At 41.9% G+C, this 18,568-nt stretch overlaps 1 protein-coding gene across 19 annotated transcripts in view; it reads left to right on the top strand.

Moving 5' to 3' along the window:
- tcf7l2 (transcription factor 7 like 2) overlaps positions 1-18,568 on the top strand; it is a 248,815-nt gene that overhangs the window by 776 nt on the left and 229,471 nt on the right. For all 19 annotated transcript variants that reach the window (XM_061909697.1, XM_061909706.1, XM_061909704.1 and 16 more), the window contains exons 2-3: positions 71-137; positions 216-343. In XM_061909697.1, the coding sequence (XP_061765681.1) occupies positions 71-137; positions 216-343 (195 nt within the window). The remainder of the gene's footprint in view (positions 1-70; positions 138-215; positions 344-18,568) is intronic.

The raw sequence follows: 18,568 nt of genomic DNA, 5'->3' as shown, positions 1-18,568 counted from the left end.
TTGTCGCGAAACTTCGGCCCTGTCAGAGCCTTGGCGGTGCTTTGCTAACACACATTGCTTTTCTCCCAAGGCGGAGAGACGGCCTCCGCCTCGGTCTGAAACTTTCCGAGACAAAACGCGAGAAAGTTTAGAGGAGGGTGAGTCTTTTTATGTAACAACACACACTTTTATATTTTATTGTTAAAAAACTTATCTCTTCCTTTCCGCCATGTTAGCTGCGAAAAGGCAAGATGGAGGGCTGTTCAAGAGCCCTCCGTACCCGGGCTACCCGTTTCTTATGATCTCCCCGGATCTCGCCAGCCCCTACCTTCCCAATGGATCACTTTCCCCAACAGCACGCACAGTAAGTTTGTCATGTTTTTTTCTTCTTCTTTTAACTTCTGCACAAACGCTGAGGCAAATTGCAGTGTTGTCAGTGTAAAAGAATGCAAAAGGCGAGTTTTGCAACTGTCCGTGAAGTGTACAGTTGTGGAGCTGTCAGTCAGAGCAGCTAGCATGCTAGGTGGCTAATGAAAAGGGAAGTCAATATAAGCTTATGTGTGATAATTACTATAATCTCAAAATTATTATTACTACTCAGGTTATTTTCTTTTATTACGTACACTCTTTTTGTGTGAATCCACTAAATAATGCATTTAGTGTGTGTGTGTGCAGCCTCATTTAAAATGCCCTTTTTTCCCCCTGAAAGCAATGTAATATGCAAATGAGCATTGTGGCGCTATTTGCATGATGTGTCAAAAGTGTGAGGACATGTCAGAAAGGTGCATCCACTCCCATTTTTATTTTACGCATTTACATACGCGTCTCGAGAGGAAATGACCACCTTTAAAAATACACAACAGTAAAGCATTTAAAGACGTGTTTATAAATATATGCATGTTATTTATTTAGCCGGGCTATAATTATGCACCTCGCACAGTCCCACCGGGCTATAAGCAGCATAATTTTTCTACATCATTTTTTTCTCTCTCCTTTTTTATTTTTTTTTAAACGGTCGCAATTACAAGTGTGCGTTTTAGGACCTGTCATCTCATTTTACAAGGTTAAGGCGAAGGCTAGGTATTTACGAAATAGGAGCTCTGCTCTGCTCCAGCCCCCCTTTTTCCACCACTACCTCAATTTAAAAAAAGAAAAAAAAGAAAATGTGCACACCTTGAAAATAAATACGCTCTTTTGTGTGGTAAACTGAGGCTGCAAACATTGTTGATGTGTTCTCTCCAAATGTTGTTATTGCCTGCATTTGATTTAGTTGAATTAGTCGTTTCTCAGCAGTTACAACACGAGCGTCACACACACACACACACACACACACATACACACTTCCTTGTCGCAGTGATGCTCTTTTAATCCCACCTGAAGAAAGTAAGCCTTATTTTACTCCATAGATTCCCCATATGTCCCACATTTTTCCGAAATGTAAAATTAATCGGCGTGTGTCCATTAGCCATTAGCGGCTTTGATGTTGGCGGGGGGGCTCCGATATCAATGTATTAACGCGGCCATTAATAATTCACCTGGACATTGATTAGCTGTCTCGCTCCCTAACGTGGACAGTACGACTGCAATGAAAAGTGTTACGAAAAAAAAGGCCACTTCTCCACTTAGGATTTTTATATTTTCTGAAAAAATTTGAACCTTATTTATTTAAATTTACTTTTTGAAAAGATGGTCTTGCATTAAATCCGACGTTCTTCCTGATTTCACTTTACAATGTGAGGTTTTTATTTTGACACAACTTCTTCATGTTGTAGTAAAGAACGCACTTGGCCGAAAAGGAGTAGGAAGAAGAGTTTATTCCGCCCAGCGCCTGTCCTCTTATGCTAGAGTGCAGGAAATAATCGTGCAAAATCGAGTGTATGTGTTGTCCACTGGCCGTGCACAACAAGCTCCTCTGTGCGCTCCCTCCATTGATCACTTTATAGATTTGAATTTTGGATCATTTTCTCCTGTAGCGGGCCCCTGGGGTGGCACCCCTTACACTTTGAAAACCCCTGGGGGGTGGGAGGGGGGGTTAACATAATTTGTGTGACCCCCGGGAGCCATAATCAGCGGGAATTTGTTTTGCCTACCACCTAAGTCCAAAGAGACTCACAATTTAGCATCATTTAGCAATTTGACAAACTCAGACCGCCAACACACCCCCACTCCCACACTTCTGCCGTACCCCTGTGACCCCCGTCCCCCCACCCTCCCTGCTTCTTTTTCCTTAAAGCTAGCACAAAGGCTCGGCAGGCACAGGTTGAATCGCTGCAGCCTTCTTTGTTAAGACACCAGGGTTAAGTCCGGTTCTGGAGCTGGGGGTGGGTTCATCATCCCACCTCAACAGGTTCCCCAGAACCTGGGAGGGGGGGGGATTTATGTCCTGCCCCCACCACCACAATGTTAAGATATGTGACGCCCACCTTGGTCCCTAAAGTATCCAGGCCCGGATACATTTAGAGTCACAACCTGCAATTACAAGGAAGGGGACATAAATGTTTATATGAAGAAAAAAATAATTTAACACCCTGTTTTTTCTATTTTAATACCACGCAACATCCGTTGTTGCCTTATCGTCTTCTAATTGGCACGCGGCGACAGCATCTCGGGCTAAACATGGCGGCATTGTCAGCACAACAATGCGTCATCGTATGGATTACGTGTGTTCGCCTCCTGTAAATGGATGTATTTTGCATTTTAGGCATGATTTTAATGCGGATTTAAAGGATCGGGCGGGGAGGAGGAGGGGGGACACCTTATCAAATTGGCTTTACATGCTAATGGGGCCTAATTGGTGTCGGCAGGGGGGCTGCGGCGCGAAATCCCGTTGCCTCTTGGCCGCCAAAATGCACCGGGAATGTCGCGGCGAGGTTGCGGCCCCCTTTTGTCTTGCAAATCACTTTTGTTGACGATAAAGTGCGGCGGGTGGAAGCAGCGGCTCCTTTCCTTCGCCCTCCCCTCTAGCTCTTCTTCCTCTCTGTGTGCACAGAAAAAGGTTATTTTTCCAGCACTCGTAAAAAAAAAATAAAAAAAAAATCTGCTTTGGATTTGACGAGTTAGGAGAAAGGGGGCGGTGGGGGCAAAGAAAAGTTTGGCACACTAAAACCAGAGGAGGCCTGCAAGACATTAGCACCGCACAGTCTCTCGGTTAATTAGTCCAAAATGTAATTGTTCACACTCTGCCAGTAGAGAGAGCAACACTCGGGGGGGAAAAGTGGCCACTTTTTTTTTTTTTTTTTCTTCTTTTTCTTTTATTGTATTTTTGAAACCATAAATCACTGGCATATTTGTGCCGTGATTCAGATGTAGGCTCGACCTCTCCCATCTCGACATGTGGTAAATTGTGAAGTCAATGAATCGCAGATGTAGAGGTGCAGGGGGGGGGGGTGAAAAGCAGTACAGTAAGGTTTTGTTAGTGACTGGCAAATGAATGGAAAAGATTAGTGCTGTAAATATTTACTGAGACGTGCGTGCGTGTGTGTGTGTGCGTATATGTTGTCCCCTCCCCGCTATAGTCCCCCTCCCTGGACGCTTGGGCGGGGAGGGGGTCTTAATGTCTGATTCAGATGGTTCTGACCGCAGCCCGACGACAACAAATATGTTCTAAAAAATGTAACATTTTTGAAGAAATTGTTATCAAGTCTATTTATTTTATGTTATTCATGAATATATATTTTGCTAGGTAATAATTTGTGTTTTGAAATAACAATTCCAGTTTTATCCTTTTTGTTCATGTTATGTTTCCGGACAGAGCATTGAAAATATATATTTATACATCTTATCAGTATTTTTGATATGTTTTTCTATGACATATTTTCGTCTTGCGTCAATGCTCTCCCACTGTGCCTAGAATAAAAAAAGCATTAGTTTAGCAGCTGTGCGCTAGCCAGTACACCCCCTCCCACCCGAAGCACCCTCCCTACCCACTGTAAAACCCCCCCCCGCCTTTTCCTCTTTCCCTGCCTTGCTCTTTCTCCCATGCGTTTCTATAGAGCTGCACACAAAGATAGCACTGTACATCTGGAATGCGACTTTTGTCGTCTTGTTATAAATGTAGGGCCCGACTGCTGCTGCGTTAAACTGGTATATTTAGCTTCTTTATATTTACTCGTCTTTCTATTTAATCTGCCGTGTAAAAAAAATAGCCGGAATGCCCGAAACAAGTGGAGTGTATTCTGCAGACCCCAGAAGCAAACGTCGGAATATTCATCCCGAGTGTCACGTGTACAACCAAAACGGCACATTTGATTTCACCTGCCAGCCTTGACGAAGTGCACTGAATGTTGTGAAAAGAGTCGCTCGTCGTTCACAGTGGGAAGTGGGGAAGTGGGAGGGAAAGTACAAGAAAGCGGGAAATGTGTTTGTGTGTGGAGGCTGGACCAAGGGGGGGGTACGGTCCGGGGGCGGCAGCGGCATTGGACTGCGGGGTCACTCTCACAAAAGGCGCCTGAATAGAGTGCATAATTGCTGTTAATGGCGGGGCAATGAGAGCAGCGACAGTTCCTGGTTAGATGTCCAAACAATGGCACCATCCCTCCCCCCGAGCAAACCCCCCCGCCCCCAACCTCACCCCAGTGCCCGACACGGACCGAGCGGGGAAGTTTGGAAGTTTCAACAAGTTTCAGTTTTCAACTCGGAGCAGAGCAAGTGTGAGCTTTCTGACGCCCACCCACCAAACGCCAAGTTCCACCCCCCCCCAAGCGCACGCCCACTCTCCCCTGGTTGTCGTCATCCCAAAAAACCGCCCCCCCCCCCCAATGACGCCGGAGGAATTCTCGCGTTGACGGCCCTGTGTTTGGATTGTGCGGCAAGTTTGGGAAGGGGTCAAAGTGCGCCGGCGCTGACATGTAGTCGTTCAGCAAGGAGATTCCCCTTCCAGCCAGACCCCCCCCCCCTTTTATTTTTTTGCCCGCCCTACTCCGTCATACCAACTTAAAGTGACTGCTCCGGCTCTGCCACTGTCCCATGGCAGCTCTAATGATCATGTGTGCAGATAACGACCCAACCGTGCTAGTGTGCAGCTTGTGTTAGAAAAGACAGAAAATGTATATAAAATACATAAAAATAGTCCGTAACAAAAAAAAAATACAAAAAAGGAGAAAAATACACTTTTTTTTCCCTCCCTGCTTTCCTGTTTTCAGTGTTCATGTTTTTAGTGTAGTTTGCAATCTGTTTAAGGAAAGACAACAAAAAAAATAGATGCCGTATTTTTCGGAGTATAAGGCGCACCTGCCGAAAATGCATAATAAAGAAGGAAAAAAAAACATATATAAGTCGCACTGGAGTATAAGTCGTATTTTTGGGGGAAATTTATTTGATAAAACCTAATACCAAGAATAGACATTTGAAAGGCAATTTAAAATAAATAAAAAATAGTGAACAACAGGCTGAATAAGTGTACGTTATATGACGCATAAATAACCAACTGAGAAGGTGCCTGCTATGTTAACGTAACATATTATGGTAAGAGTCATTCAAATAACTATAAGAGTGGTTCTCAACCTTTTGCCAGTGCTCATTTGTAGTGGTCTTTCTTGAACTATTTGGAAAAAAAGATATTAAAATTACTAAAAAATGGTTAAAAAATAAACAAGTGATTCAATTATAAATAAAGATTTCTACACATAGAAGTAATCATCAACTTAAAGTGCCCTCTTTGGGGATTGTAATAGAGATCCATCTGGATTCATGAACTTAATTCTAAAAATTTCTTCACAAAAAAAGAAATCTTTAACAATATTTATGGAACATGTCCACAAAACATCTAGCTGTCAACACTGAAAATTGCATTGTTGCATTTCTTTTCACAGTTTATGAACTTAGATTCATATTTTGTTGAAGTATTATTCAATAAATATATTTATAAAGGATTTTTAAACTGTTGCTATTTTTAGAATATTTTCAAAAAAATCTCACGTACCCCTTGGCATACATTCAAGTACCCCTAAGGGTACGCGTACCCCCATTTGAGAACCACTAAACTATAACATATAGAACATGCTATATGTTTACCAAACAATCTGTCACTCCTAATTGCTAAATCCCATGAAATCTTATACGTCTAGTCTCTTAAGTGAATGAGCTAAATAATATTACTTGATATTTTACGGTAATGTGTTAATAATTACACACATAAGTCGCTCCTGAGTATAAGTCGCACCCCTGGCCAAAAAACTGCGACTTATAGTCCGAAAAATACGGTATATATATAAAAATAAAAAAAAGATGAATTTGTTGATTTTTAAACGATAAAATGAGGGAACAAATAAGCTTTTTTTCTGCTTTGCTGTTGTCAATGTTCATGTTTTTTTTTTTTTTAGTAGAGAATATATCTGGTGTAAAAAGAAATATCCATCCAACCATTTTCTATACCACTTATCCTTATTAGGATGGTGGGGGTAAGCTGGAGCCTATCCCAGCTGACTTGGGACGAGAGGTAGGGTACACCCTAGTCTGGTCACCAGCCAATCGCGCAGCACATACCATGAATTGATTAACGTGGACCCCGACTTAAACAAGTTGAAAAAGTTATTCGGGTGTTACCATTTAGTGGTCAATTGTATGGAATATGTACTGAACTGTGCAATCTACTAATAAAAGTCTGAATCAATCAATATAAACAATCATTCGCACTCATATTCATACCTATAGACAGTTTGGAGTCTCCAATTACCTTCCGGCTTCTTCCCATAATTCCAAAAATATACAGTAAGAACAAATAAAAGAGCTTAAATTGCATATCTGCACACTTTTTTGGGGGGATAAATTGGGTCGCCAGCAATGAAAATAATCAAAAATAAACTTTTGTAGATAATCGTTTTCATATAATGTCTAACCAATTATTGGTACATCCATCCAGAAAGGCATTTTGTTCGTATCTTTCCGTGGTAAATTGCCTCCGACGGGAAGCGAGCCGCTCAGCGTGTACTAAACACTTAAGGGGTCTGCCGTTTAAGGTGATAAAACTCCTGCCCGTGTATTTTTTTAATCTGACTAATTAAACTTTTAATTGTATCTGGATAAGCTCCGCGAGGAGTTAAATGCGATTGTGTGCGTAAACGTCGGAAAGCGGCGCCAGGCCACTAATGAGGCCGAACGTCTGCGGCTCCGTCATGAAAGGTGGTAAAGGTGAGGGGAGATTTACGAGCGCGCTCGGGAATAAATTCATCTGCTAATCTGCGGATTATACCGGGATTTCCACACATAAAAGAAAAAAAGTTTGACTTAAAAATGCATAACAAAGTATACCGCCCTCAGTGCGGAGTAAGATGTTCTGTCTTTTTAAGCCTGTGTTGATGAACAAATTCCGGCGGAAAAGCAGATTAACGGCAAATTCCAATGTTGGCTCCCAAAGCAGATGTTGGAAACCTATTTACACAACAATAATACGCCTCTTGTAAAGAGACAGCTGTCAACTTGTGTACAGGCCGAGATAACATTTCATGTGAACAGCTTGTTACGTCCACACATGGCCCAACTCCCTAGCACGGGGGCCCTGCCAACTATTATATTGAACGTAATGGGCTGTGGAGCGCGTCTATGGTCTGATTTGATTATTTAAAGTTAACAAATCTTTTGTTTTTTTTCTTCTCATTCCATAGTTTTAATTTGTAATTAAATCCACTATTCAATAGGGGTGTAACGGTACACAAAAATTTCTGTTCGGTGCGTATCTCGGTTTAGAGGTAAAGGTTCGGTTCATTTTCGGTACAGTAAATAAAAAACAAAATATAATTTTTTGGGTTATTTATTTACCAATTTTGCAAAATCTTCCACCATGTTTTTCTTAGTGGAATATTTGATGTGAAGTAATGGGAACCTTGGATAGGTCAATAATTCATAACGACGACGTTATTTAGCCCCCAATTCCAACCCCTTGATGCTGAGTTTCAAGCAGGGAGGCAATGGGTCCCTTTTTTTTATAGTCTTTAGTATGACTCGGCCGGGGTTTGAACTCCCAACCTACCGATCTCAGGGCGGACACTCTAACCCAGGGGTGCCCATTACGTCGATCGCGAGCTACCAGTCGACCGCGGGGGGTGTGTCAGTCGATCTCCAGCCAGGCTTTTAAAAAAAATAGACCTAAAAATTTGTGATCATCAATCTTCACCAAGACGTCACTTAAATGACATTCACGGTACCGGAGGGTCTTGTGAGATGACGCTGGCTGCTGCAAGATCATTATTATGAAAATATGACCGAGAGGAAGGCGAGAAACACTTTTTATTTCAACAGACTCTCGCGCCGTACCTTCCGTCAAAACTCTAAAGGCCGACTGCACATTTCCTATCTTCACAATAAAAGCCCTGCTTCATGCTGCCTGCGCTAACTAAATACAGAGTCTCGGAAAACTGGCTTGCACAAGCGATCCCTCAGAAAGCTGGCGTGCACATCACTTGTGCACGCCAGCTTTCCGAGACTCTTATTTTGTTAGCACAGGCAGCATGAAGCAGGGCTTTTATTGTGAAGATAGGAAATGTGCAGTCGGCCTTTAGAGTTTTGACGGAAGGGACGGCGCGAAAGTCTGTTGAAATAAAAAATGTTTCTCGCCTTCCTCTTTGTCATTTTTTCATAATAATGAACTGGCAGCAGCCAGCGTCATCTCACAAGACCCTCGGGTGCCGTGAATGTCAATCAAGCAAGCTACGGAATTTGCCGCCAATGTTTTTCTTGTAAAGTGTATGGAAGCTGGATGAATTCGATGCCAAAAACCAACCACTTTCATGTGGTATTGTACAGAAAGGACAACTTTTTTTCTCCTCCATTTGAAAATGTGGGCGTTATCATCATTACTGTCTGATTCCAATCAATGCAAGTCATCAGAATCAGGTAATACACCAACTTATATTCTTGTCTTTGTGAAAGAAAGAAATCTATATGTGTTACACATGCTTGTATTATCATTAAACACATTTAACTTGTTTACAAAAATGTCTCTTTCATAAATAAATACATATAAATGATATATATAAATGAGGTAGATCCCCTCGAGTTCGTCAATTGAAAAGTAGCTCGCCTGCAGAAAAAGTGTGGGCACCCCTGCTCTAACCACTAGGCCACTAAGTAGATGGGAGGAAACATTGTTTTTCCGATTTTACCAAAGCAAATGTGAACACATCTGAATCCATTTCTAACTAATTTAGAATATTCCCCTGTCCCTTTTATTCAATCAATCAATCAATCAATCAATGTTTATTTATATAGCCCTAAATCACAAGTGTCTCAAAGGGCTGCACAAGCCACAATGACATCCTCAGTTCATATCCCACATCCGGGCAAGGAAAAACTCAACCCAGTGGGATGACGATGAGAAACCTTGGAAAAGACCGCAGATGTGGGTGAACCCCCCACCCCCCCTTGTGCGACCAGTGCAATGGAGGTCGAGTGGATCTAGCATAATATTGTGAAAGTCCAGTCCATAGTGGATCTAACATAATAGTGAGAGTCCCGTCCATAGTGGGGCCAGCAGGAGACCATCCCGAGCGTAGACAGGTCAGCAGCGCAGAGATATCCCCAACCGATGCACTTCATCCGTGGGCACAGAACCTGTGCCCTCCCTTTATGAGGGAGAGGGGGGCAGAGCAGGAAAGAAAATAAATGGCAGATCAACTGGTCTAAAAGGGGGATCTGTTTAAAGGCTGGAGTATACAAATGAGTTTTAAGATGGGACTTAAATGCTTCTACTGAGGTAGCATTACTAACTGTTACCAGGAGGGTTCCAGAGTACTGTAGCCCAAGTAGAAAGTGCTCTAGAGGCCGCATACTTTGTTTTGGCTCTGGGAATCACTAATAAGCCGGAGTTCTTTGAACGCTGATTTCTTGCCGGGACATATGGTACAATACAATCGGCAAGATAGTATGGAGCTAGACCGTGTAGTATTTTATACGTAAGTAGTAAAACCTTAAAGTCACATCTTAAGTGCACAGGAAGCCAGTGCAGGTGAGACAGTATCGGCATAATATGATCAAACTTTCTTGTTATTGCTTTTACTACAATCATTCTGCTTGTGTTATTGGCACATGGTAATTTTTTTTTTTTACAATAACATTATTAAACTTCAATTACAGTCGCGAATCAATTCGAATCACAGACTTCGGAGTTGTAATGCTGCTGAAGCTCAAGATTTACAGTGTTAACTCTTATGTGGTATTAAGTCTCAGAGAGTTGTTATGAAGTTTGTTAACTTCATAACAAACACAAAAGACAAATACATTGGATGCAAGTGTGTTGCGTAAATAATTTCGCAAGAACAAAACATGGCAAAAAGAATAAGTGCTAATTATGATAATTTTTGTTACAATAATCATGACATGAATTGTCCATTTTGTTTCCTGTGCCCCAGAATTCTGTTCTTATTTCAGCCAAAGAACCCCCAGACCGCCTGCATATTCATTTCAAGGCGGCATGTCATCTTGTTTGGGGAGGTCAATTCCCAAAGTGAGCAAATTGACTCACGGCATTGAGTGAATTGTCAATTGGCCTCCCTGGAGAGGTCAGAGTGAATGAAGTGTCTTGTTTGGACAACTGTCCCCGCCCGAGATTGAGAAGCGCCGCCGTCCAGCCAGTCGAGATTGACTGACAGGCGGCGAAAGTAAATCAACGGGCATGCAACCAGGCAAGGAGGGGGACGGGAGACGATGCAATCTAGTCACCCTGAAATGACTTGTTTGATTTGACATAATGACCAGCGGTACATGGCGGCTGGCAGCGCTCCTCGCGTCTGCTCGCTAAGCCACCGAACAATGGCATTTGTCCTGCTGCAGTGAAGCAAGTCCGAGGCGAGCCAAGCGGAGCTCGAACGATGACGGATATATTGCGTCTCCAAAGTAGAAATGTAGACCCGGAGCCGAATCCTCCGCGCTTTGCTCCTTGAGAATTGGGCTATGTCCCGCTTTCTCTAATGATGGGTCTGGAAAAAAAAATGGGACTAGTTTTATTTCAGCTGGTTCCCAAGTGGCAGTTTTTTTTCCCCCCAATCTGAGGGGGTGGGAGACTGTTTGGTTTGGAAGCCGTATAAGTGGATCAACCCCCGCCGAAGTCCAAAATTAACACCGCAAAATGTGTCCATGAAGGTCCAACTACAGCTACGATACACCAAAGACAAACTATTGTGTTCCTTTTGGACGCAAATGCGAGCTGCTCCGCTTAAGTAGCTTAACACAATAAAGTGACATGGTTAAGGTTGTCCGGGATGTTTGGTTTGGAGTCCAAGTGGTCTAAGCTGTGGTAAAGATCTGTACACTTGCCCACCTTTTGGCAGGATTGAAAGAGCTGGACCTGATTGCTCTCACCATACTTGCCAACCTTGAGACCGCCGAATTCGGGAGATGGGGGGCGTTTGAGGTGGTGGGGGGTGTGTATATATTTTCAAGTAATTATGTATATATATATATATATATATATATTAGGGGTGTAACGGTACACAAAAACTTCTGTTCGGTACGTACCTCGGTTTAGAGGTCACAGTTCGGTTCATTTTCGGTACAGTAAGAAAACAACAAAATATAAATTTTTTGGTTATTTATTTACCAAATTTGTAAACAATGGCTTTATCCTTTTAACATTGGAAACACTATAATAATTCTACCCACGTTAATCCATGTTAAATTGCCTCAAATTGTTGCTCATATTAAATAAAATGACAAAACCTTTCTTCTACATATAAAAAGTGCAACATTAAACAGTTTCAAGTCAACTCATCATGCTTAATTTATTACAGCATTTGGGAAGCTTGTAGTTGACTTTTATTATACGCGCACGCACACACACACACACACGCACACACACACACGCACGCACGCTTGCACACACATGCACACACCCACAGCAAAATGAGCTAACCTAACGCTAAAAGCTAATTAGCCTTCACCTCAACCCAGAACTATGAGAGAGCTGAGCTGCAGTTTAAGTTTCTAGAAGGTCAACGGGCTCATAGTGATGTTTGTAATAGTTGTGACTGGGAAGTGTTTTTTATAATTTGGGGAGTGTACGATATCAGCTGCTCACCTGCTAAACACATATCTGCTCATCTCGAGCCGAGCACTGACTCCATGCTTTCTGAATACGCCCTGCTGATTGGCTGTTACATCGCTCTGAATACGCACTGCTGATTGGCTTTGTATGTAACCAATCAGATGGTTGTGTGGGCGGGACAATGCTGGGTACTCACTGCTCAGACAGAGGCAGCTGCAGAGCAGCTTGTTAAGACTTTAGTTTACAAACTCGTTCGATACACCCTCGTACCGAACCGAAACCCCCGTACCGAAACGGTTCAATACAAATACACGTACCGTTACACCCCTAATATATGTATATATATATATATATATATATATATATATATATACATATATAAATAATCCATTCATGAATGAGTATATCCGTTCGGCCACCGTCTTCAATGAAGAAGTCTGATTTACAAAATTTGCAGGCAGCATACACCTTCCCCTTCGAGCTGTCCTGGATGAACTGAAATTATTTTTTTCCAATCATTTTGGAACTTGCAAGCGTACTTCTTCGTCTTACTCGTCGTCGCCATGTCTCTACTTCGTTCTTCTGCTTCGTCTCTACTTGCCGTAGTTTTCAAGCAATGAATGATGGGAATAAGGATGTTGTGTGTCAGTGTTTTAACGGGCCGGCTGGAATAAACATACGCTGAGAAATAGCTCCGTGCCTGCCTACTTTATGGGTTATAGATAAACCTATGGATAACGGACACAAATAATAGTCTCCTTTTCAGGTGAGAGAGGATGCTAAAGGCAGTGCCTTTAAGGCACGCCCCCAATATTGTTGTCCAGGTGGAAATAGGGAGCAATTCGGGAGAATGGTTGCCCAGGGAGATTTTCGGTTGGGGCAATGAAATTTGGGAGTCCCCCAGGAAAACCGTGAGGGTTGGCAAGTACCCCTCACACATCACAGAGAGAATGCGATCAAAGTTCCTTGCCTGTTATTAATGTTAATATTCATAACAACTGCATACATTACAGATGTAACAATTACTGTTATGATATACCGCACAAAAATTCCAGACAGTTAGTTCACATTGGAAACAGTAATTATATCGTAAAAACCAAGATTGATTACCTCACTTAAAAAAAAAAAAAAAAAAAAAAAAAAAAGTCACGCTAATACTGCTTATTTTTTTGGTGTATCAGCTAGTGCGCTAATTGCCAGCTACCTTAAGTGCTGACATTTGTTTAAGACACATTGATGTCTTTCCTAACATTAAACTCTAAAGCATGGCCATTCAACTACATCATGAAGAGGGCCGCAGTTTCAAAAGCCCAAGGGCTGCACAGTCAATAAATGTATTATTATGCCCCCGCTACTTGTTTCCAGCATGTGCATCTAGGTCACAGCATGAAGAAACAGAAGCTCCAGAAGTTTTGTTGAGGATGTCCTTTCTTTTGAATAATTTTCCATCCTTAGTTTTATTTATTTACATTTTTTTCTTCATTAAGTTTGTAAGACTAAAAATATAAGCATTAAATAAACATTAGAAAAGTATTACATCAATTGTATATTTTACATAAATAAAAGAGGTTTTGTGTTGATACATACTACTACTACTACACACAATAAACTACAGATGTTTACCCATTTAGAAATTAAACAACATCCACATCAAACATTGCACACAATGTATGTGTCCGTGACTCATCACAACTAAACCCTCTACTGGTCAAATTTAGTGTTACATGTATTAAACGAGCTTTGATCGGCAGCGTTGCTCTCAGACAAAAACAGCAACACGACCACGAATACAAAAGACATCACAAAGTCCAAGATTTGAATGCAAAACGAACTAATTATCTTTTTGCACGATACGTACTTCCAAAGGTTTGACCGAGTTCCGGGATGAAGTTTACACTTGTGGATTTCTACCGTTGTTGCCGCTTAAAAGGTCGTTCGGAAACACATGACTTAAGCACTTGCTCAGGGCAGACAACTATGTTGCCTAGTTCTTGTTAAAAGTCAGATTTTTGCAATTAGTTTTGATTTTATTTTTCAGGGTTGAATGAGTAGTATTCTTGTACTCACCCCAATGTTGCTTCATTGGGACACAAATGCTATGCTGTTGCCCCCTGAGGGCTGGCGGGTGTACTGCATACATGAGCAACCCTTAATGTTTTCGTCAAGCCTATTTGGGTGATGTTTGGCGGGCCGAATGGAAAGCTTTGGCGGGCTGGATGTGACCCGTGGGCCTTCCAGTTGAATAGGCCTGCTCCAAAGCCAATAAAAATGTACGAAACATTTTTAGAATAGAATAGAATAGAATAGACTTTATTGTCATTATATTTGCATATAACAAGATTAAAGACTCAATTTTAAGGTGCGGTTGTGGGAACAAATATGGGGTAAAATAGATAACACCAGAGGTAATAAAGAAAAAACTAACAATTGAAATAAACAGACTACTATCCAATAAAAATAAGCAATCCTGTGCAATATACAAAACACTATCGAAATACAATATACAGAACAAGAGAAGAGTACCGAAGTAATAAATAACAATCAGTGTCGGACATATTGCACTCGAAGAGTAGTATTGGACAGCAGGGTATTAAGGCATGATATTGTACAGGGGTGAATTATTATAAGTTAGAGTTCAACATTATGATAGCTCTGGGGAAAAAAGCTGTCTCTGAGCCTGTTTGTTCTGGCTCTGATGCACCTGTAGCGCCTGCCCAGGTGGAACAGGTGGTAGCCAGGGTGTGTGCTGTCTTTGGTGATGGTTTTTGCTTTCTTAGTAGCAACTCGTCCAGGGTGTACACCGCCTTCCGCCCGATTGTAGCTGAGATAAGCACCAGCGCCCCCCGCGACCCCAAAGAGAATAAGCGGTAGAAAATGGATGGATGGATGGATTTAAAAATTCACATAATAGAACAATCTCTTTAGTTTCTTCTGCTTAGGAAAGTATATTGTGTGAGTGGGTGTTCATATTGTATTTTTTTTTCCATAAAACATAGAAAACAACATTTTGTTGTACTTGTGGAATGACGATAAAGATCATTCTATTCCATTCCAAAATGTTTTAGTTTGTGTGTGTGTGTGTGTGCAAGTACTTTTTAACAGTACAGTGATAATAATAACCCTCCATCCATCCATTTTTCTACCGCTTATTCCCTTTTGGAGTCACGGGGGGCGCTGGCGCCTATCTCAGCTACTATCGGACGGAAGGCGGGGTACACCCTGGACAAGTCGCCACCTCATCGCAGGGCCAACACAGATAGACAGACAACATTCACACTCACATTCACACACTAGGGCCAATTTAGTGTTGCCAATCAACCTATCCCCAGGTGCATGTCTTTGGAGGTGGGAGGAAGCCGGAGTACCCGGAGGGAACCCACGCATTCACGCGGAGGACATGCAAACTCTACACAGAAAGATCCCGAGCCTGGGATTGAACCCAGGACTGCAGGACCTTCGTATTGTGAGGCAGACGCACTAACCCCTCTCCCACCGTGAAGCCTAACCAACCATAATGCTACAAAAATAAACATTTTGAAAAAGCAAAATCCACATACAGTAATACAGTAACGTAAGCAAAGAGTTGAGTTGAGTTGAGTTTATTTCAAACATGCAAACATTCAACATGATGAATCACAATTTCCAGTTTCTCTTTTCAACATGTTCGAAAAGGAGGAGGAGGAAGCAGAGCTTATTTAATCCTACCCATTGTCTTTTACATAACAGTTGCTAAAACTTTTGTTCACTTCCTGCTCTCAATTTATTCACAATATACTCCATAAGTAATCACCCCTCTGCCACCGTGAAGCCCGATAATAATAACCCTGGTATGAAATTTTAATAACGTTACATCCCTAACGGAAACTCAAAACAATCCAAAAGCCATGAGTGCGTAATAAAGACTTGTCATTCCATTATTACCATTCCTCCACCAGCTTCCGCCTACCACTATAGAAATAATCCGAGCAACTTGCAAAATCGGTAAAGTGATGGAAGTGATGGCATCAGCAAAGGGGCTAAAGCCCAAGCACCAAGTGTGAGATGAAGAGGGAAGGGGGAATGGCGCCCAAGTATAGTATGGCAGGAATGGCGTAGTGCGAGTACGCCCGAACTCTCCGTTAGGAAGTTATTTTAGGTCCAATACAATTCCAAAGGTTGATATATAATACTAAAACACATCACGCATAATGAAAGTTGAGATCCGAGGCTGGCATCACTATGCGGGGGTGTGTCATGTGATACACATCGCAGTGCCCTTTAGAACCGGGAGGCTCCTTATCTCCGCTTTACGGCCTCCTCTATCTTTATTGGCCACCGCACTTTGCATATTTGGAATATCAATAAAGATAAATACTCAGATTCGTCACTATTGCTCGAGTCCACCCGGCTAGCGGAACACCCCGATATGGTCCCTCCCTGTTACTTACGGGCGATCGTGGTCCCTATCTGTCACTGCCCAGGCGTAGAGGCTCACCGCGCCATGCAGCAGCTGGTCTCGGCCCCTTTATGCGCAAGAATGCTATATATGTTGTTTGAACAGTGGCTTGTCTCAGTGCAGGCCTGGAGGAGAGCAGGGAAGGAAGTAGCTGCATGTTTACATAGTTGGATTGTCCTTTGCCCCCGCCTCCCTCTCCCCTCCACCCCCTCCAGTGTCTAATGCACTTCTGTTCAAACATACCCAAGTGTTGAGATGACCCCCACTGAACAAGTGCTCCTCAATGCCTGCCTAGCGCTCTCTGTCTCAATGCTCGGGCTCAACAAAGGCATGCACTTTCTACCCGACTGTGGCTGCGCTGTTTCAACCTGCACCATGCACTGTTGCGTGTCAGGCTCGTGGTTGGTTTGTGTACGCTGCTACAAACCAAAAATAAGGAATACATGTGCTTGGTGCGCCCCACTTTGGTGAGGTCCTTTTTAGCGTTCACAATTGTTTGAGTTTATTGCGAACATGTATACAATTACAACATGATACGTAACAAGTTCCAGATCCAATTTTCGACATGTTCGAAAAGGATTAGGAAGAAGAAGAGCTTTTTTGATCCTACCGCTTTTCCGTTACATAGCAATTTCTAACACTTTTGTTCACATTTTGGTGTTTTTTTTTTTTAATGGGACCAAAGGCTGCTTGGTAAAACACGTACGCATAAAGTATGGACTTTGTGACATTCTACATGACATACCTTGAATATACACACCCAAAAGCTAGGTTGACTACATGGGCATTACCATGAATTGATTAACGTGGATCCCGACTTAAACAAGTTGAAAAACTTATTCGGGTGTTACCATTTAGTAGTCAATTGTACGGAATATGTACTGAACTGTGCAATCTATTAATAAAAGATTCAATTAATCAATCAATCAATCAATGGGCGATTTTATTTTTTATGTCCTGCTGTACGAATAACACTACAGGGCAAACTTTTTGGTTTACGACCATTTAGATTGGGCCAAATGTGCCTTCACAAATTCTTGCAAACCATTTCTCTGTGTACGAATGCTTCATTCATGCTGATTTAATATATGTGTACCATGAATGGAATAACGTGGACCCCGACTTAAACAAGTTGAAAAATTTATTCGGGGGTTACTATTTAGTGGTCAATTGTACGGAATATGTACTGAACTGTGCAATTTACTAATAAAAGATTCAATTAATCAATCAATCAATCAATGGGCGATTTTATTTTTTATGTCCTGCTGTACGAATAACACTACAGGGCAAACTTTTTGGTTTACGACCATTTAGATTGGGCCGAATGTACCTTCACAAATTCTTGCAAAACATGTCTCTGTATACAAAGGCTTCAATTATGCTGATAGAATATATATGTACCATGAATTGATTAACGTGGACCCAGACTTAAACAGGTTGAAACATTTATTCGGGTGTTACCATTTAGTGGTCAATTGTACGCAATATGTACTGAATTGTGCGATCTACTAATAAAAGTTTCAATCAATCAATTCATTCATTGTGCCCTGTTTGGAGCTGTTTTCTGTTTGCTCGTGTTAAAGGGTACCACAGCAAGTTTTTAATTGTGATGAGAACAGACTTTTCCAAAAGAAAAAAAATGCCAAAGCGGACTTCTTTCACAGCGAAGGCGAAAGCTTACATCCCGTTCAGCGGCGCTTCTTCTAATAGCACGCACACACACACACACACACACCGCTCCTCCCCCGGACCCCTTTCCTTCTTTCTCCCTTTGTCTGTTTTTTTTCACTCCCGTGAAAAAGAAGAAAAAAAGATGAGAAATGTAATTTAAAACATATGTACGCACGTACAACACTTAAGACCTTCAGTATATCTGTATGTGGAATTATATTATGGAATGGATTAAGCAAAGCAATCAAACAATGTACTAATATGATCCACTTTAAGAAACTCTTCAAACTTAAAGTGTTTACAAAGTACAAAGAAAAAGAACCTTGATAAACATTCTGAATGTATTTCATCCATCCATTCATTCATTCTCAAAATAATCTTACTTATCTCATCATTCATCCATCCATCCATCCATCATCTTCCGCTTATCCGAGGTCGGGTCGCGGGGGCAGCAGCCTAAGCAGGGAAGCCCAGACTTCCCTATCTCCAGCCACTTCGTCTAGCTCTTC

The sequence above is a fragment of the Nerophis ophidion genome, linkage group LG08, assembly GCF_033978795.1.
Source record: "Nerophis ophidion isolate RoL-2023_Sa linkage group LG08, RoL_Noph_v1.0, whole genome shotgun sequence".
NCBI classification, from domain to species: domain Eukaryota; kingdom Metazoa; phylum Chordata; class Actinopteri; order Syngnathiformes; family Syngnathidae; genus Nerophis; species Nerophis ophidion.
Note: the sequence above shows the minus strand (reverse complement) of the source record. Positions and strands in the feature narration are given on the sequence as shown.